This window comes from Diabrotica virgifera, chromosome 2 (assembly GCF_917563875.1).
Source record: "Diabrotica virgifera virgifera chromosome 2, PGI_DIABVI_V3a".
NCBI lineage: Eukaryota > Metazoa > Arthropoda > Insecta > Coleoptera > Chrysomelidae > Diabrotica > Diabrotica virgifera.
The window spans coordinates 259,171,049-259,193,318 of record NC_065444.1 but is presented as its reverse complement, the minus strand read 5'-3'; the positions used below and the strand labels follow the sequence as shown (position 1 = coordinate 259,193,318).

The 22,270-nt window shown below is 35.5% G+C and overlaps 1 protein-coding gene across 1 annotated transcript in view; it reads left to right on the top strand.

The window, feature by feature from the left end:
* Window positions 1-22,006, top strand: part of LOC114336019 (uncharacterized) — a 28,057-nt gene extending 6,051 nt beyond the window's left edge. Inside the window, exons 4-7 of the mRNA XM_050644502.1 lie at window positions 4,111-4,191; window positions 6,200-6,385; window positions 18,047-18,214; window positions 19,837-22,006. Coding sequence (XP_050500459.1) covers window positions 4,111-4,191; window positions 6,200-6,385; window positions 18,047-18,214; window positions 19,837-21,928 — 2,527 coding nt within the window. The 3' untranslated portion in view covers window positions 21,929-22,006. The remainder of the gene's footprint in view (window positions 1-4,110; window positions 4,192-6,199; window positions 6,386-18,046; window positions 18,215-19,836) is intronic.
* Window positions 22,007-22,270: the final 264 nt, after the last annotated feature.

Here is a 22,270-nt window from a genome sequence, read left to right as displayed (position 1 = left end):
GCTGAGGATTTAGGTATGGCAAGAGAGATGGTACAGGAACTCGTTGTGGCTACAGAAAATGTAGGTTTAAATATAAACATCTCGAAAACAAAAATAATGACAAATTTGGTACCCAACCAGAACATCAGTATTGGTGGGAAAGAAATAGAACTCGTAGATAAATATAAATACCTGGGACATGAAATTACAATTGGCAGGGAAAAACAGATTCATGGACTGTAGAGAAGAATCGACCTTGAATGGGCAGCATTTGGAAAACTGAGAGAAACTTTTAAAAGTGAGTTGCCCACATGTCTAAAGAGAAAGGTATTTGATCAGTGCGTCCTCCCAGTCTTGATATACGGATCAGAAACCATTACCTTAACTAAAGCCTCGGCTACCAAACTAAGAGTCACGCAGAGAAGAATGGAGCGATCAATGTTAGGAATAATTCTGCGAGACAAAGTCAAAAACGAAGAAATCAGGAGAAGAACAAAGGTGACTGACGTCATCGAAAGGATAGCCAGGTTGAAGTGAAGATGGGCAGGACACATAGCCAGAATGACAGATGGGCGATGGACAAAGAGGCTATTAGAATGGGGGCAAGAGAAGCCAAGAGAAGGGTCTGTCGACCGCCTACAAGACTGACTGACAACTTAAGAAAGCTAAATAAAAACTGGATGAGAGCGGCGCAGGATAGATGGGGTTGGAAACGAGGAAATGGGGCCTATGTTCAGCAGTGGACTTTTGAGGCTGGATGATGATGGCATTTTTGCCGGGGAGATCCTTTCGGACAATACATCTTTTACACTGTTCCGGCGCCACTAGATCTTTAACCCTGTTTGAAGTAGCTAGTGCCGATGCACACTAGACCAGGAGGACCGACAGCTTAACGTACTAGTGAGCTCTGACTTATGAAGCCAGTTTGGCGCTGAGCTACGGCCTTTACATGATCGAAATCAGTGTGAGAGACAGGATTCGGAATACCAACATTACTGATAGAACAAAAGTTATTGAGATCGTGGAACGTATTGAGAGACTTAAGTGGCAGTGCATCGAGCATGTTGGTTGAGGAGATAACCCTGAAATATGGAGGCGGAAAATAAAAACTGTAGATCAAGACATTAGAGGAGGCAGACCGCAGAAGAAGTGAACAGATGATATCAAACCTATCGTGGGAAGCAATAAATTAGAGTTTCTAAGAGTAGACAAGGGTCAATGAAAACAAATGGAAGAAGCCTATATCCAGTAGTGAACGAACAAGAGCTGAAGAAGAACCTCTATGTTACCTAATACTGCCCCTCTCCATACCTTCACCTTGTTACCAGATTTGTATTAAAATTATACAGTGCGTCCATAAAGTAACGCATAAATTCATTATTAGCTAAATAGACAACATTATAAAAAATTCCCGAAACAGATCGATTTTTATTTTTAAATAACGATTTTTTGACATATTTATCATACTAGTGATGTCATCCATCTGGGCGTGATGACGTAATCGATGATTTTTTTAAATAAGAATAGGGGTCATGTGACAGCTCATTTGAAAGGGTATTCAATTATCTATTCAGTAATATAAACATTAACATATTTATTTATACAGAGTGTCCAAATTTTTTTTAAATTAAATTAATTGACACAAAACAAGAACGTATATAATTTATTTAATTCTAAATACATTTTACTACTGTCAGAAAATAGAAAAAAAATTTATTTGAAAAATAAACATTGATTTTCCCTTAAAGGAAATGTTCAAACAAGTGGCTGGCAGCTTTAACATTGAATTTAAGCGAAAAACAATATTGATATGCCAAATAAACATGTTTTTCCTGTTTTTTGACAAAAGTAAAACCGATTTTGACTAACGTACATTCTTCTTTTTGTCTTAATTATTTTAATTAAAAAAAGTTTTTTTGGACACTCTGTATAAATAATTATGTTAATGTTGATATTACTGAATAGAGAATTGAATACGCTTTCAAATGAGCTATCACATGATCCCTATTCTTATTAAAAAAACATCGATTACGTCATCACGCCCATATGGATGACGTCTAAGTTCTCGGGAAGAACCGCGTTGAGTTGAATCTATCATAAATAAGTCGACTCTACCTCCAGACATCAAAAAATCTCTTACACCCAGAGAAAAATCGTCCCGAATTCCAAGAATATACGGACTTCCAAAAATTCATAAGCCCAACGTTCCTCTAAGACCCATCGTCAGTGCATACAATTGCCCCACTCAGAAATTGGCAAAACATCTCGCCTCATCCCTACAACCACTAGCCGAAAACGCCTTGTCATTCATCAAAAATTCTTTCCATTTCATTGATCTTCTGAAAAATATTTCTATCTCATCCTCAGATATTCTAGTCAGTTTTGACATTGTTTCTTTATTCACCAACATTCCTATTGATGAAACCATTTCCATCTTGGACTCCAAACATCAAATCCCCCAAGACACATTATCTCTTATAAAACATTGCATGTCTAACACATACTTTTCATTCCAAAATCAATTCTACCGTCAAATCAAAGGTGCCCCAATGGGATCCCCTCTCTCTCCCGTAATAGCTGATATCTACATGGAGCATTTCGAAACAATAGCCCTGTCATCATCAAATCTCAAACCCACTTGCTGGTTACGGTACGTTGATGACACTTTTGTCATTTGGCCCCATGGTAAAGATACGTTAGATCTCTTCCTCTCCCACCTGAATGGAATACACCCCAGTATTCAATTCACGATGGAAGTTGAGTCTGAGGAGTCTTTACCATTCCTTGATGTACTTATTCAAAAACAGCCACCTCACAGTTTTTCCTATTCCGTGTACCGAAAACCCACCCATACAAATCGGTATCTCAATGCCCAGTCACATCATCACCCCGCCCAACTCAGTTCAGTTGTCAACACTCTTGTTTCTCGCTCTATAAGGCTTAGTGACGACAATCACAGACCATCTGAAATAAATTCAATAAGGCAAACACTCTTACAAAACGGCTACCATAAAACCCAAATCAATAGGAGCATTCAGAAACATCTAAATCCCATTCCATCTAATAAAGAAAACTTGCCGCCCGATCAACCCAAAATCTTTCTACCTTTTATCAAAGGTGTCACTGACAAGATTAGTAGAATTCTTACCCCTCTAAATATCAAAACCGTCTTCACTACTCACTCCAAGTTGTGCAATCTTGTCAGATCCGTAAAAGACCAAATCCCCAATGAAGACCATGGTGTCTACGAGATACCTTGTTCCAGTTGCCCACGGACATACATAGGACAGACAAACCGACGAATCCAAAACCGTATCTACGAACATTCCATATCTGTAAAACATTCCGACACTACTTCAGCCCTTGCCCAACATCATATTCAGACAGGTCACCAAATAGATTTCGAGAAAGCAAAAAACCATCGCCCCTGTCCGCTCCTTAAAATCGAGAATCATCCGTGAAGCCATCGAAATTGAAAAACGCCCTCACAGCCTAAACACACGCGATGACGCCAAAAGACTGCCGGCAACATGGCGACCGCTGCTTCGGCGAATCCCCACGTCAGTCGATCCCACTCAGGCCTCTCCCGCGCATACAGTTCCCGCGCGCACTGTGAGTATAAAAGGAGCTACACAGGCGAAGACAGGTCGTCACTCGACACTGAGGAGTAGGCAGATTGAGACCTCAGTGCCGCTTGACCGTTCTCCTAGAGAACAAGACACTACTGGTACGTCACGAGTGAGGGGAGTAGGCAGATTGAGACCCCGAACTCGAACGGAACCATACCCCTCTTGATAATGGCTCCAAAAAGGGTGCCGAAACGTCGAGTTATAAATTCTCAACGCGGTTCTTCCCGAGAACTTAGTAATTTTCATTTACCTGACCGCGGAAATCTTTCCGAACATATATATATATATATATATATATATATATATATATATATATATATATATATATATATATATATATATATATATATATATATATATATATATATATGTCAAAAAATCGTTATTTAAAAGTGAAAATCGACCTGTTTCGGGAATTTCTTATAATGATGTTTATTTAGCTAATAATGAATTTATGCGTTACTTTATGGCGTATGTATAAAAATGTTTATCTATGTTTTAGAGCTCCTTGTGGAAATAGAGCACGAGATGCTTGTAGTGGTACAATGGTAAATGTAAGTCATCAGTACGATGCAGATTTAAGGTAAATATATGCCAATTAGTATGTCAATTCAAAATAAGTAAAATCCAACAAAAGAAAATTATAGAAGACACAGCACACATCTTATGGAAAATATTATGTCACTAAAATGCAATATTTACATAAATAGACTCGTTGCGAAATTACAATCACTTCATATCATTGCGCCAACTCTGAATTTTTTAATAACGGCGTAAATTGTAATTAAAGTTTATCGAAATCACATGTTTGAAGTCCATAAAACTCTCATTTATAAATACTATTAGTCTAGTGACTATTATTGAAAACAGCTTCCCAGCGTGAGCTAAGCCGATTAGAGGACCTACATACTTTTGTACGACTGACCAAATTATATCTACTTTATCTATAAGATAAGATTAATATCTATAAGACAAGATAACAGCATAAAGAAAGCAGAGCAACTTTTTAGAATAGCTCCAGACAGAGACAGTTTCGCCATGTTAATCGCCAACGTCAAGGGGATTTGATAGGGCACGTTAAGAAGAAGAAACTAAGAGTAAGCCTTAATACCTCACGAAAGATTTATGAACTGGCGATTTACAAAATCTTTTTTAAAAATGTATAAACATTCTCAATTTCTTTGCAAAACGAAAATGCAGCTGCTGCATAATACTCTGGTTAAAGCGGAGAGTGCAGGAAGAGTCTATACCGGTTTCGGAGATCTTTTTCCCCTCATCAGTAAACCCATATCCTCTTCTCTCCGCTTTAACCATTTACCATAGCTTAGGGCCTTCCCGAATTGCAAAGAAAGAAATGTCACGGATGAACTAGGGCCATCTACCGGAAAACAAACTAAGTTATCAATCGAAGCAGCGCAGAAAACGACAATAAATATCGCCTCCGTACCACCAGATTGACAACAGGTGGAATACTTTCTTTGGTTACACCTCCTGAGACTTTTACAATTTATAAGTCATACAGGTGCCGAGAAAATTAAGATGAGAGAATTTTAAATAATTCACAACTCATCTACTCAGCATGGTAAAGCTCCAACAAGAAAGATTCCTTAATACTCAAAAGAGTAAATGAATTAAAAATGTATAAACATTCTCAATTTCTTTGCAAAACGAAAATGCAGCAGCTGCATAATACTCTGGTTAAAGCGGAGAGTGCAGGAAGAGTCTATACCGGTTTCGGAGATCTTTTTCCCCTCATCAGTAAACCCATATCCTCTTCTCTCCACTTTAACCATTTACCATAGCTTAGGGCCTTCCCGAATTGCAAAGAAAGAAATGTCACGGATGAACTAGGGCCATCTACCGGAAAACAAACTAAGTTATCAATCGAAGCAGCGCAGAAAACGACAATAAATATCGCCTCCGTACCACCAGATTGACAACAGGTGGAATACTTTCTTTGGTTACACCTCCTGAGACTTTTACAATTTATAAGTCATACAGGTGCCGAGAAAATTAAGATGAGAGAATTTTAAATAATTCACAACTCATCTACTCAGCATGGTAAAGCTCCAACAAGAAAGATTCCTTAATACTCAAAAGAGTAAATGAATTAAAAATGTATAAACATTCTCAATTTCTTTGCAAAACGAAAATGCAGCAGCTGCATAATACTCTGGTTAAAGCGGAGAGTGCAGGAAGAGTCTATACCGGTTTCGGAGATCTTTTTCCCCTCATCAGTAAACCCATATCCTCTTCTCTCCGCTTTAACCATTTACCATAGCTTAGGGCCTTCCCGAATTGCAAAGAAAGAAATGTCACGGATGAACTAGGGCCATCTACCGGAAAACAAACTAAGTTATCAATCGAAGTAGCGCAGAAAACGACAATAAATATCGCCTCCGTACCACCAGATTGACAACAGGTGGTTTTTCTCTCTTTGACTCGCATACCCCTTTGATTTTAGATTTATGTATATCAATTTACGCCTTTATTAATCAAAATTCAGAGTTGGCGCAATAAAACATTAATATATAAAATACGTTTATTTTTTTTTCATTTTTATATGTGTTTAATATGAAAAACCCTTTTAGTATGTCTAGAAATGCTCCACCAGCTTCCCATGCCAGCCACCCTTTTAGTTTTTTCTCTTACGGTGGTCCTGCCCAAGATTCATTTCGCGCTCATAATGTAACTGTTCCACAAGATGCTACACGGCATGATCTCAGTTATGATCTGTTTAGAGAAGAAGCAGGGAGAAGTTTTGATCCGTCCAAAAGGTAAATATTATATTCTAACATAGTTCTAAGATCCTAGATTCATAGGTAAAAGTCAAAGTTTTCAACTTAATAAAATATAAAATACTATTAAAGTAAAAACTTTATTGTGATCAAATGTAAAGACTGAAAAAAACCGAAAAAGTTTTGTACACACTTATGACAACAGGTAAAAGGGGGAGAAGTGTACTTTTGAAGTGTGTAAAATTAATAATTCTTAGCTGAGCGCTTTCGGCTTATAAAGCCATCTTCGGAGCTATGCTACAATAAAAGATCTCTAATGAATAATTGATCTTAGAATTCAAAGTTTAACTTACGTCAAAAAGGTCAAAATACCACTATGAAGAGAGATGGGTTCCATTTATGATATGAAATACTTCTGTTTCTTATGTAGTTTTTTATTGGTTGGAAAAAACCTTGTCTGTCTGTTTAAAAAATTGTTCAATTTTCTGCTGGTTATTTTTGTATCCAGAAAAGTTAAACATCAAGAACGAGCACAAAGGACTTTCACACGAAAATTACATTATATATAAAACGAATATTTGATCATGGTAAGGTCAAAAAGACCTTACCATTTGAATACTGCGGTGTCAGATAGCAGAATGGTCGCCTCGCATGGAGGATTTTTAATGACAGTCGATTTAGACAGGGTGTGCTCGTTAAGGTGTCTTCACATTTTCTCATATAAAGTGACAGTTGACATATGACATTTTTAGCAATTGGATTGAACAACTTTTCAACAAAGTCTGTAGTTACATAAATCTGGTTTTTTAAAAAATAATGAAATACATATTGAAAAAATTATGATCATTTTCTGATTACACTTCATTGACTTCTAAAAATGCAAGCCAAGCGGATGCTGCAGCTAGGAAGACGAGGGAATTCTATAATGAATGAATGAATTTATTTAACTACATTACACAATTACAAGGTTTGTAGCAAGTCAGACTTCAATGATTAAAAATAAACAAGTTAAAACCTATCTATACATCCTAAAATACACAAAAAATACCTAAAATATACAAATAATAATTTCACACACAAGTATATCACAAAAATTTCAATTTTAAATAGTATAAAATTATGTAACTACAGTATCACAGATCAGTAATAAAAGATATTAGATAGATGAGTTCCTTCCATGAACTTCAATGAAACTTGAAATATTCAAGGTATTCATCCACTGAATAAAAACAGTTATTATTCAGAATTCTTTTCACGTTTTTTTTTAAAGAATTTAGACTTAAATTTTTTATATAACCTGGCAACACGTTGTAAAGCTTGTAATCTAAAGAATTTCCTTTTGACTTAGTTAGACGGTAACGATTAATTCTGATATTATCTGCCTGTCTGGTGTTGTAATTATGAATATCATGTTGTTTTACAAGAGATACAGATCTCCTGTGTATTTCAACAACAACACTAAAAATATATAGGCACGGTAAAGGTAATATACTAAGTTTAAAAAACAAGGGGCGACAATGCTCCAAATAGCTCACGCCAGATATAATTCGTATTGCTCTCTTTTGCAGACGGAAAATCACCAAGGAGTCAGATGAATCACCCCAAAGAATAGTAGCATAGCTAATATGTGAATGAAATAATGCATAATAAGAAGTTTTTAATGTATTTATAGTAGTAACTTTCCTTAATTGTCTTAAGAGAAACAAAGTAGAACTTAATTTATTTCTTAAGTTAATTATATGAGGCCTCCAAGTCAAGTTACTATCCACTGCTATCCCAAGCAACTTTACGTTATCCAAGTTTGAGTTATCTGTCATACCTTTAAAACATAAATGTTGGGATTTGCCCTTATTAAGCTGCAGTTTATTCGCTAAAAACCAATTTTGTGCCTTATTTTCGACAAAATTTGAAATGTATGATCCTGTCCCACTTTCCTTGGCTGGATAAATAAAAGTAGTATCAACTGCGAAGGAAACTGTTTCCACAGGATGCATATAGTTACTTAGATCGTTAGTATATATTATAAATAATAGTGGTCCCAAGACAGAGCCTTGGGGAACGCCATAATTAATAGGTTTGAAATTAGAAATAGAATTATGTATACTTACAGCTTGAGAACGGTTTAGCAAATACGATGTAATAAGCTTCAGGGCGATTCCCCTGACCCCATAGTAACCCAGCTTCTTCAAAAGTATATCATGCGAGCCACAGTCAAATGCCTTAGAAAGGTCGCAGAGAGTAATACCGGTTTGTATACCATCCTCAAGATTCGACACTATGTTAGTGACCACATTCATAACAGCATTTGCCGTAGAACGTTTTTGTCGAAATCCGTATTGAGTACCACTAAAGAAGTTTTTTGACTCAAAATATTGATACAAACGCTTTTTAATTAATTTTTCAATGATTTTTCCAAAAATAGACACAATTGAAATTGGACGATAGTTATCTACAATATTTTTGTCACCTTTTTTAAATAAAGGAACTACTTTGCTTTGCTTTGAGAAGGAGTACAAAGACCAAGAGGAAGAAGAACAATCCGGTTTTCGAACAGGAAGAAGCTGTACTGATAATATCTTCTGCCTCAAACAACTAATAGAAAAAAAATTAAGCACAAATCAAGAAACCCACCTCATGTTTATTGACTTGCAGAAGGCGTACGATACAGTTCCTGTAAACAAACTCTGGAACGTGTTACGACAGACGAATATTAGTGTCACCTTAATAAAAGCCTTAAGAAATTTGTATGAAGGGTCAACATCACAAATAAAAACTGGAAACAGATTATCGCAAAGCTTCCTGGTTAATAAAGGTCTACGTCAGGGGTGTTGTGTATCACCGACCTTATTTAAAATATATGTTGCAAAAGCATTGAAAGAGTGGAAACGAAAATGCAGAGGCATGGGCGTAGACCTTGGAGAGATTTGCTTATATACATTGCAGTTTGCTGATGACCAGGTTATTATAGCAAACGATAAAGATGATCTAGAGTACATGGCAAGGAAATTACAAGAAGAATATAGAAAGTGGGGATTAGAAATTAATACAGAAAAAACAAAATACCTGCCAATAGGTACCGAACTATCGAACATCACATTAGAAAATAATGAAATCATCATGCCCTGCGACCATTACACATATCTAGGAATCGTTTTTGACACAACGGGGAAAGATGATGAAGAAATAAAGAGAAGAATAACACAATCCAGAAAAACAATAGGTTGTCTAAACAGCGTACTATGGAGTCATGAAATAGGAAAAAGAAGAAAACACAATATCTACGAATCTCTTATTAAAAGCAGTCTATTGTACGGAGCAGAAACTTGGCGGATAACCGAAAACAACAGAAGAAAACTGGAGTCAGTAGAAATGGACGCTTTTAGAAGATCAGTAGGAGTGTCACGCAGAGAGAGAATACGTAATGATGAGATAAGACAGCGAATGGGGGTTGACGGCTCTCTAACAACAGACATAGAAAGAAAACAGCTGATATGGTACGGACACGTCCAGAGGATGGATAACTCAAGACTCCCTAAAATAATTATGCAATGAGTAGCACCAAACCGCAGAAAGAGAGGAAGACCCAAGAAATCTTGGAGAGAGGGAATAACGAAGGCGATGAGCGCAAGAGATCTTAGAGAGGGCCAATGGGATGATAGAGTGTCATGGAAATTAGGCATCGGACAACGTCGCAAGACGTTTTAAAACCGATTGATATATATATATATATATATATATATATATATATATATATATATATATATATATATATATTATTTAACTCATTAATATCTAAACATTTAGAATTTTTTAAACAATTAATTGTGTCAGATACCTCTTCTGGCAAAACCGGATAAAGATAAAAAGAATCACTGGGATTCGGGAAATTTCTAAAATTTAACAAGTCTTTGTTGCACACAAATGGCAGAGACTTAATTATATCAATTGCAATATTAACGAAAAAATCATTGAAAGCATCAGGAGATAGTTCAATAGGAGGTGGATTATGAACAGATTTATTCCTTTCGAAATTGATTATTTTCCAGCAAGCTTTTGACTTATTATCAGACCAAGTTATAAATTTATCATATGCTGCTTTCTTTGCATTCTTTAATTGATTTTTGTATATTTTTTTGAGTTGGTTGACAACTTTAAAATCACAGATTTTTCTACTTACATCTGCCCTAATCTTAGCAGCAGTTAGTAGTGAGTTTTTCATTAATCTCAGATCATCATTATACCAAACAACTGGAGAATTTTTGTCTTTGGAAATATACTTTTTTAATGGACAATAATCACATACTAAATGTTGATATTTAGTGATAAGAAAATTGGAACAGTAGTCTATGTCTTGAACCGACTTAATTGAATTAAAAATAGACCAATCAATAAGACTTAAACATTTTTTAATTTTTAATATTGAGTTCTCTGTAAAAACTCTCCTGAACGATGCTTGTGAAGATATTTCCATAGTTTTAAAAATTGATATAAACTGGCCACGATGATCTGAGATGCCTGGTTCAAGTATACGAGTAACAATCGACGAGTCATCGAAGTTTGTAACTATGTTATCCAAGCACGAGGCAGAAGTAGCAGTAACTCTCGTGTAATCATCAATTTTTATGAAAAGTCCAAAAGACAACAAAATGTACTTTAATTCATCTAGATGACTGTGATTAATTTTAAAATCAATGTTAAAATCCACTGATATTACTATATTTTTTTCTGGAGTGAATATTGTGGATGGCATATTTTCAAAATTCTTAAGAAATACTTTTACATCACCCTTACCGGATCTATAAACTGTCACAACAATAAGTTGCAGCTTACAAATCTCGACCGCACAAAACTCGCTTGACTGCTCTATGTTAAAATCTTTTAGGGCTATTACACGAAAATTTACATGTTTTTTAGTAAAAATTACAACAACACCGTGAATTTTGTCGGTTCTAGAAAAGGAAGCTGCATTTATATAGCTATCAAAATTAATGGTTCTTAGGTTAATGTCAGTTTGCCAGTGTTCAGACACACAAAACATATCAAAATTTTGTTCCCTGAGAAACACCTCAAACATTTCAATCTTGTTAGATAAACATTGAGCATTAATATGGAAAATACTCAGCTCATTCTTACATTGTATAATGTTTTGTACTGCTTTATTATAACCTGAGTTTTCTTGATTTCTCAATTTGCAGGACCCATTGTTGCATTCATCGGTGGTGGCATCCTTTTGCTGGCAAAAAACTTAGATACTAATGATCCGCTGGGCCATATATCTCTTTGCCAAGCCTTTCTGAAATTTGACTGGTTTATAGTTACCTTAAAGGATGCATAAGTCTCTGGATGTTTTGATTTATGGTTTTCACATTTTGCTCCTGGAAAATGTTGTTTTATCATCGATTCCACATCTTCTAATTTGGTGTCTGGTGTTACTCTGGTTACATGTAAGGATACTGACTTAGGAACTGTTGTTAATTTTTCATTTTTGTTGCTTGTTCCAATAACAAATTGTTTGTTTCTGCGTCTTCCAACCTTTTGCAATTCACGTCCCAACTGTCCAGCGTGGAAAAATTCCACCGAAAATGGAACCGTCCATACTCAGATAGGAATAATAGTAATATAAATAAAAATGAATAACCATTTTCATCTCGTAGGGTTCCATTTTGAATTGCAAATTATAGAATTCCCTCATCTTCCTAGCTCCACCATCCGCTTGGCTTGCATTTTTAGAAGCCACTGAGGTGTAACCAGAAAGTGGTCCCAATAAAGTTTTTATTTTAATATTATTTTATATATTTTAGTAAGTTGAAAACTTTGACTTGTATCTAGCAAATGTCGCTATGACACTCAGGCCATTTCGTTAGTTGCAATTAGAGACCGACCGATTAATCGGCGTCGGCGTCGGCTTCGGCCACCTTCGGCGAATATTTAAACCTTCGGCCAAAATTCGGCTTCGGCCAAAACGAAGCCGAAGGTTTCGCCGAAGGTGAAATAATAGAATGCTCTGTCAGTGTACTATACTATACCTATAAATAATCTCTAAACAATATGCTTCGGCGAATCTTTGATAATTTGAATAATATTTACACTTACACCCTATTTTACACCCTATAATGTTTTACAAACTTTCAGGTAGTAGATAGGATAATATAAATTTTAACAATAGGACAAGATGTCTCAAAGATCTTCATTTGAATATTTCTCACGTAGTATAATTCTGAGAAACTATAATAATTTTATTGCATTATACGGGGCATTCACGCTCTGATTTGTAGTACCACTAGTGGTACGACAAGAGAGAGAGAGTGATACTACTTTGTGGTCCCTCTAGTCGTACTACAACACCATTCACCATCCAACATTTTATCTTTCTAGCCGCCAAAAAAGGACTTGCCTTTCAGCCATCTGTTTTCACGGTGGTGTACACAAAAAATGTATCCAGTAAAGTCTATGCAAAATATAATTCGGAGGATTTGGGTGCAGAAGTTGACGTTTCATAATTATTAAGCATGCCATAAGTTTCGTTTCTCTATCATTTGTCTAGGGCTGATATGAACTAATTAATTTTTACGACTCTTGTAATTTTTACGACTTTTTAAGACGTAGGGTAGTTATATTCTATTTTAGTAAACTAAACTGGAGCTGGGATTTGCATTTAAAAATGAATAAGTAGTAAATTTGCATAAGATGCCAAAAGAAAATAGTTTTAGATTAATAAGAAACTGGTCTTTATTTACAGAAAGGAAAATGATTGGTCCCAACAAAAAGTAGATAATAAATAATCGTGTATTTTAATAAGGGTAATTTTTGTGACAGTTTATTTTCTATTAAATATTTGCAAAATAGGAATGTTTGCGTAAAGAAACTTGTAGACATCCCATACGTAATATACTGCGAGGCATAAGTTATAGTCCTGTCGCCAGGGGGGGTACAACGGCCTCGTTAATTCAGATGGACTTACTCAAGTTTTTTTTATGTATTTTGACCCGTAGAACACGAATTTTTTGGGTAACAGTTGATCCGGATGTCGATAAGATTGTTATAGACCAAGAACTTGAGGAATCAAATAACAGCGATTTTTGGCAAAACAAAACAATATTTTGTATTTTTTGGGTCATTTTAAGCAAAAAATATTTCTACAAGTTTTTTAGTAGGATGCACAGTTTTCGAGATAAACGCGGTTGAACTTTCAAAAAATCGAAAAACTGCAATTTTTAAACCCGAATAACTTTTGATTAAAAAGTAAAACAGCAATTCTGCTTAGCGCCTTTGAAAGTTCAAGTCAAATTATGTCGGTTTTGATTATTTGCATTGCTAAAAATTTATTGTGTTACTGTTAAACAAAGCTACAAACAACTAGTGCGTGAGTGATGTTTCTATGATTTCTCATTTAAAATCGAACGAGTAGGTAGAATAGGTACTAGTGCAATCAAGACTATTTCTACGTTACATGCGTTAAAACGCATGTAAAAGCACGGGAAACCCTACGTGTTTATAGCTTTGTTAAACAATAAAAAAATAAATTTTTACCAATGCAAATAATCAAAACCGATATAATTTGACTTAAACTTTCAAATGCGGTAAGCAGACTTGCTATTTTATTTTTTAATCAAAAGTTATTCGGGTTCAAAAATTGCAATTTTTCGATTTTTTTAAAGTTCAACCGCGTTTATCTCGAAAACTGTGCATCCTACGAAAAAACTTGTAGAAATATTTTTTACTTAAAATGGCCCAAAAAATACAAAATATTGTTTTGTTTTGCCAAAAATCGCTGTTATTTGATTCCTCAAGTTCTTGGTCTATAACAATCTTATCGACATCCGGATCAACTGTTACCCAAAAAATTCGTGTTCTACGGGTCAAAATACATAAAAAAAACTTGAGTAAGTCCATCTGAATTAACGAGGCCGTTGTACCCCCCCTGGCGACAGGACTATTAGGGATATAGAAAATGTATGCTCATTTTCATAGTTGATTTTTTCGTGAACGGATTAACGGATCCCGCTAATTTTTTTTACTATTTTAGATATTTCTTTAGTATTGTTTCGCTATAACTTTTCCCATGCGTCACGATTCATTTTAAAACAAATTAAGTCAAAACGTAAAGTGAAACGTACGCCGATGTGTGTAGTATAACATACATATTATACAGTATACAAAATGTATATACACATCGACGTTATGTTTTGACTTAATTTGTTTGAAAAAGAATCGTGACGCATGGGAAAAGTTATAGCGGACGAAAAATATTATCACAGTTGTGCAAAGATTTACTCAAACTTCTTTTTTGTACTTTTACTGGGTGGAGGTAAAGAAATGTTTTTCTTATGTTAAGTTTGAAACACCCTGTAGAGAGGACGAGGTACAATAATGCATCGGAATCGTATTATAGTCTTATGTTTGGTGAAATTTTTTTTGAATGTGCCTGATATCTTTAGAAACAAAGAAAATAGACGGTTTTGTATTTTAACTTGTGTTTTAACCGAAACTAAAGTTTGAGACACCCTTTAGGGAGGAAGAGGTAAAATGGTGGTTATGCATCGATACTATGTTGTAGTCTCATCTTTTGTGAATCATTTATTTTTTAAATTTTTCTGATATCTTTAATAACAAAGAAACTAGACCGTTTTACTATTTAATATGTGTTTTAACTGACGACTGCGATACGTGAGGAGGTCACGTCTTATCATACCACTAAGACGACATTATTTCCTATATATAGTGCGAAAGAAAAAGAGTGTTCAAAGAAAAAGAATATGTGTAATGTAACTCTCGATATTTAAAGAGCCTCCAGGTAGACACCGAATCCGTATTACTTTCAGGGAAATTCCACCCCAAAACATCATAGATCCTCTATTAAACAATCTCGTCTCTCTTAAGTTGTGCTGTGCATACCACTTACCTGATCGACAATCGTTTACGTTATGTGCCTTTCTGTTTTTAAAGTTTTGTTAACTGTTATTTGTTAGTGTTAATTTAGTTTTGTTTCAGTAAAAATACATGGTAAGGAGTAAAACCACCTATTTTCTTTGTTATTTTCTTTATCTTTAGAAAGCTAAAGATATCAGGGAGGTTCAAAAAACAAAATGTTCACAAAACATAAGACTACAATACGATTCCGATCTATATACACAGATTTGTACCTCGTTCTCTCTACCGGGTGTTTCAAACTTAACATAAGAAAAACATTACTTTTCTTAGTATAAGTATAAGTACAGAAAAGAAGTTTAATTAAATTTTTGCACAACTGTGTAAATACTAAAGAAATATCTAAGATAATAAAAACAAAAATTAGCGAAATCCGTTAATCTGTTCACGAAAAAATAAACTATAAAAATGGGCATACATTTTCTATATCCTTATATTAACTTATATATATTAACTATCCTTATATTAACTTATGACTCTCAGTGTAGTGGAAATTTTTAATCCAACATCCAAGATCGGCATTCACGCTCCAACTTTCTTTGTAATACCGCTAGTCGTACCACTAGTGGTATTACTAGTAGTACTACAACCCATTCACGGTCTAATTTTAGATCCAACAGATCACTTTCTCTCTCTTGTCGTACCACTAGTAATACTACAAATCAGATCATGAATGAGGTGTTTTGACTACCTAAATAAGTGTTTTATAACAGTTTAGAAGAGCTTTAATTTGTTACGAAAAAACGCTGACAAGCTTCTTTTCTGGCCTATAATATTAGGATGTTTGATTTCGAATATTAGCTACCAGATCCAGTAATCAGAAATACTCACTTACTTTAATGTTTTTTAATGTTATTTATTTTTATTATTGCTTATATTACCAAATAATGTATAAATGTTTCATTTTTTTATGTTATAATTTCATATTTTTGTTTATCACTCATCAGTTAATAAAAATATAATGCACATTCTTTAAATTATTAACATTTAATATATTTTTAGTCACCTTCGGCTTCGGCCGAAGATATCCTACAGGCCGAACTTCGGCATCGGCTTCGGCTTCGGCCAAAAAAATCACATTCGGTCGGTCTCTAGTTGCAATGCGAGGCTAGTCATCTCGATTATTTCAGTTTGGTTTAGAGATAGCAACATATGCATTCTCTGATGAAGAACTTTTTTTTTCATCTTTAAAGAGGAGGGGTCTGGAATCTTCAAAAGACATCTCAGTCAAGAACGCCGCCTGACTGACCTTAGTGCAGGATTCATTCTTCGTAGCGATAGTTCCTGAGGTACTTTAAAAACACTCTCTCGTCGTCGAGGCTACGCCGAATGCCTACCTGTTAAACCAGGCCCTCCTCTGTCATCCAGCGCTCCGAAAGCGGAATGGCCGCTGCAAGGTCGACATCGCTTCCGAAGACAGATTTATCCACAGACCTTCATTTATCCACAGACTGTAAGCAAGGATGCCCTTCCTTTTCCCCGTTTCCCCCTTTTTTTTGGTCCCAAAATTGGGTTTTTGTTTGTATGGTTTTTTTTTGAGTTTTTTCTTTACCACAGTCTGTCTCATACAATCTAACTCACCTATTCGCCTCTCATCAAAACTTATTCCCTCTACCTTCTACTTACAATATATTTCCCTCTCACCCCTATCGTTGGTACAGCTGTTTTTCCTCCTCTTCTTTCTTCTTGATCACTACGCGGATATAGTTGTGTATACTAGTCCAACCAGATTTATTTTCAGTCATTCTCTCAATCATTTCTCGCACTGTCACAAAATTCACACCTGTCTCTCTTTTCATTTTGTTCCTTTCTATTATCCATCTCTTGTACTCTAGGATCGTATGTGTAACGGTGTCCGGGTGTCCGCAGTACAGACATTCATCAGTGTCAGCCTTTCCAAACCTAGAGAGGTAGGCTCTAAAACACCCGTGTCCCGTGAGCACCTGCGTCAGGAAATAATCCAGTCGTCTGTGACCACAGTCCATCCAATTCTTCAAGTTAGGTAGCAGAATCTTTGTCCACTGTGCCACATGCTCCGTGTTGTTCCATTCTTCCTGCTATCTTTCAATTGACCTTTCTCTTTCCTGTCTTCTCTCGGCCATAGTGAGCTCAACGTCTCTTCTCTCATATAGTTCTTTTCTTTCTACTACCAACACATGCAGCGGAACACATCCAGTGATGGCCCACAAGGCTACGTCAGACACAGTCCTGTACGCGCATGCCACTCGCAGCAGACTTGTTCCATCCACTCGTGCAATGAGCCCCCGGTAGGCCTGTATCTCTACCGCCTCATCTTAAACTGGTGCCCCGTAGAGGACGATCGACTGCACAACACCGTGCAAGGCTCTCCTCCTTTCGGATTTGGGTCCTCCAATGTTGGGCATCACCCTCCCCAGCGCAGCCGCACTGTTTGCAGCCCTCCGGGTCACCACCCGCACGTGCTCCCCCCACTTTCCATTCTGGTGCAACGTCACTCCCAGGTACTTTACGTGTTTCTTGGGTATTAGACACGCCCCTGCACATTGTAGTTCCACACTTTACCTGTTCCTTTTCCCCTTCAGAATGATGAAAAACCTGATGAAAAACTAATGAGTTGTGAAACCGTTCGGTAAGAGTGCTTGTTGCGCTCTCTAAACGAACTGAAATATAAGACTTTGTTTCTTGGGCTATTCCCTACTTACAATAAAAATATAAAGTAAATTGATGCAGTAGGATGGAATTCGGAGCCAAATCCCTCACTGACTGCAGTAAATACATTTATTTCATTTTTAGTGGTCCAACTACAAGTTCACATACACGCTTCGACACCACGATTCCTGCAAAACCAATTCTGCGGAGATCTAACGGAAACACTACCGGAGTTGCCGATATGAGTACAGGAAATATATCTTTTGGACACATGGATGCCAGCACCTCCAGAGATCATCAAAGTTTTCAAAAGTAATTGGGTGTGTATAAGCTAGAAATAGACTGACCGTGTTTTATTTTTATGTAAAATATAGAAGAATAAACAATCTCTAAACACAGTAAAAATGAGTGGCACACACAAAATTCCAGCTACAAAAGATCTGGTATGAATATTACGTAGCGCAAAAATGTATTTTTATTTTGATGGAAAATAATATTCTAGTTTCATTTTGAAATATTTTTTCATAGTATTTGCTAAATTTGAAATAAAACGCGAAAGTAAAGTGCCCCAAACTGCAAACTTTATCAGAGGTACTCTTTTGTGGCGCGTTTTAATATTTTCTCGTTTTATTAAACGTATAAAATTCATTTTTGCGCCACGTAATATTCATATTAGCTCTTTTGTAGCTGACATATCGTGATAATGGTTAATTATTTCGGCGGTTTTCGGCGATAATGGTTTAAATGGATTATATTTTTAGAGCTCGATAACTTCTAAACAGTTTAACCGATTTTGATCACTAAACATAAGTTTGATAGGTATAGACAAGTAGTGTCTGATACACACAATGTCAAATATTATATGTATCTGAAGGTATTAGGCTTGGATCCCGCGTACCAAAAAAATTTATTAATAGCAAGCTGAAAATTTGTTAATAGCTTAACGGTGTCCAGTCGGACAAACATTGATATACGGGAACACTGGAACAGGGGAAGTTTTAATTGTGGAACAGTTTAAAAATTTGGAACGTCAGATTATGAAAACGTCCCATGTATTTTGTCGGACACAACATCCAATTGATTTGTTACCCTTTCATTAAGCTCTCATGCAAAAATCAGACTCCTATTACTAACCAACATGATTCCTGTCATTTGACATGTTCTTCGTGTTCCACTCATTAAAATGCCCAGTTGGTGATAAACACCAGTCTGATTTTTGCATAAGAGTTTAATGAAATGGTAACAAATCAATTCAAATGGAAGTTCTGTCCGACAAAATACATGGAACGTTTTCGTAGGCTGACGTTCCCAATTTTTAACCTGTTCCACAATTAAAACTTTCCCTCTTCCAATGTTTCCGTACATCAAAGTTTGTTCGACTAGACAACATTAAGCTATTAACAAATTTTCAGCTTGCTACTAATCAACTTTTTTGATACGCGGGATCCAGGTCTATATTATAGGATTTAGTGAGCTTGAAAAACCAAAGGAATGGATTTGATCATAATTATGAGGCCTATAACTTAAAAATTAGAGTTTTTCTAGATATGAGTTATACACTGTTGGTCGCGTCTGGACTCCTCGTACAAACGCTGAGTTATTGGAGAAATTCATAGGTGGGAATTTTGAGTAATTGTCGAAAAACCAAAATATTAAAAGTTCAATTTTTTAGTTTTTCGGCTATACTGAGCCATGTATGTCTGATCCTGGCCACTTAGACAACATTTAAAAGCTGAGCTCAAGCGCTATTAATTTGCATAAGGCATGGAAGCTATGAAATAATATATTATAAAGTTTTAGTTCAGATGCAAAAACACAAATAAATAAATAAATTAGACAGAAAGTATACAAAAATGCGATTAAACGGAAATATATAAGTTATTGACCAAATATTTTCCTCATATTGCCATTTAAATTGAATAAATATGTTTTAGGCCTTCGTCGACATTTCCAATGCTCATGACAGATGACGATATTAAAGCTCTAAGAAATGAGTCCGAAACTACCAGGAAGCATTTAGATGACATGTCCGATCAATGTGAAGCTATTAACTGTCCTACTAAGAACCAGTATCAGAAAGTTTCTCCATCAGCTTTAATATCATCATTGACAGCAGATAACGATGCTAATGCTATAAGAAATGAGTCCAAAGCTGCCAGGAAGCATTTAAATGACATATACGACCAATGTGAAGCTATTAACTGTCCTGTTAAAAGCCAGGATTCGAGTTTTTCTCCATCTGCTTTAATATCGTCATCGACAGCAAATGAGGATATTAAAGCTATAAGAAATGAGTACCAAATTGCCAAGAAACATTTATATGACATAAACGATAATTGTGAAGCTATTAGCTGTCCTAGTAAAAGCCAGGATCAGAAATTTTCTCCATCAGCTTTAATATCGACATCGACAGCATATGACGATATTAAAGCTCTAAGAAATCAGTTAAAAACTGCCAGGACACATTTAGGTGACATATCCGATCCTTATGACGATATTAAATGCCCTACTAAGAACCAGAATCAGACATTTTCTCCATCAGCTTTAATATCGACACCGACAACACATGACGATATTAAAGCTCTAATAAATAAGCCCGTAATTGCCAGGAAGCATTTAGTTGACATATCCGATCAATGTGAAGATATTAACTGTCCTGCTAAGAATCAAGATCAAACATTTTTGCCATCAGCTTTAATATCGTCATCGACAGCAAATGGCGATATTAAAGCTCTAAGAAATGAGACCGAAACTACCAGGAATCATCTAGATGACATATACAATCAATGTGAAGCTATTAAATGTCCTGCTAAAAATCAGGATAAGAAATTTTCACCATCAGCTTTAATATCGTCATCGACAGCAGATGAGGATATTAAAGCTCTAAGAAATGAGTACCAAATTACCAAGAAACATTTATATGACATAAACGATCAATGTGAAGCTATTAACTGTCCTAGTAAAAGCCAGGATCAGAAATTTTCTCCATCAGCTTTAATATCGACATCGACAGCATATGACGATATTAAAGCTCTAAAAAATGAGTCCAAAACTGCCAGGACACATTTAGGTGACATATCCGATCCTTGTGATGATATTAAACGCCCTACTAAGAACCAGAATCAGACATTTTCTCCATCAGCTTTAATATCGACATCGACAGCATATGACGATATTAAAGCTCTAAGAAATAAGCCCGTAATTGCCAGCAAGCATTTAGTTGAGATATCCGATCAATGTGAAGCTATTAACTGTCCTGCTACGAATCAAGATCAAACATTTTTGCCATCAGCTTTAATATCGTCATCGACAGCAAATGACGATATTAAAGCTCTAAGAAATGAGACCGAAACTACCAGGAATCATCTAGATGACATATACAATCAATGTGAAGCTATTAAATGTCCTGCTAAAAATCAGGATCAGAAATTTTTACCATCAGCTTTAATATCGTCATCGTCACCAAATGACGATATTAAATCTCTTAGAAATGAATACCAAATTGCCAGGAAACATTTAGATGACATATCCAATCAATGTAAGGATATTAACTGTCCTACTAAGAACCAGGATCAGAAATTTTTGCCATCAGTTTTAATATCATCAACAGCAAATGACGATATGAAAGCTCTAAGAAATGAGTACGAAACTACCAGGAAGCAATTAGATGACATATCCGATCAATGTGACTATATTAACTGTCCTACTAAGAATCAAGATCAGGAATTTTTACCATCAACTTTAATATCGTCATCGATAGCAAATGACGATATTAAAGCTCTAAGAAATGAGTCTGAAATTACCAGGAAGCATTTAGAAGACATATACGATCAATGTAAAGCTATTAACTGTCCTTCTAAGAACCAGAATGAGAAATTTTCGTCTTCAGCTTTGTCATCTACAGATACTGATATTAAGGCTCTAAGAAATGAGCCCAGAACTGCCAAGAAAAATTTAAAGGACATACTTCATCAATGTGACGATGATATTAACTGTCCTGCTACTAAGTTCCAGCATCAGAAATGAGAATAAAACTATCCGAAGATTTAACTATATTTTCACATGTTTTATACCTTGTAAATGAATGATTATAAACATATTCAAAATAAAGACATTATCATCTGAAGTATTTAAATTTTTTCCAGTTTTTAAATATGAGCAACTACGCTATTAATAGCAAAAAACCGCTAGGAACCAAAAGGTGCATTTAATATACGTCGATCTTAAAAAAGCATACGACACTGTCCCCCTTAAACGACTCTGGGAAGCCTTAGAATTAATCAATATTAACATAAACATCGTAAATAAATTATAAAGTAATATACAGGCTCGAGAGAAAAAAAGGGAATAAACTAACAGAAAACATCA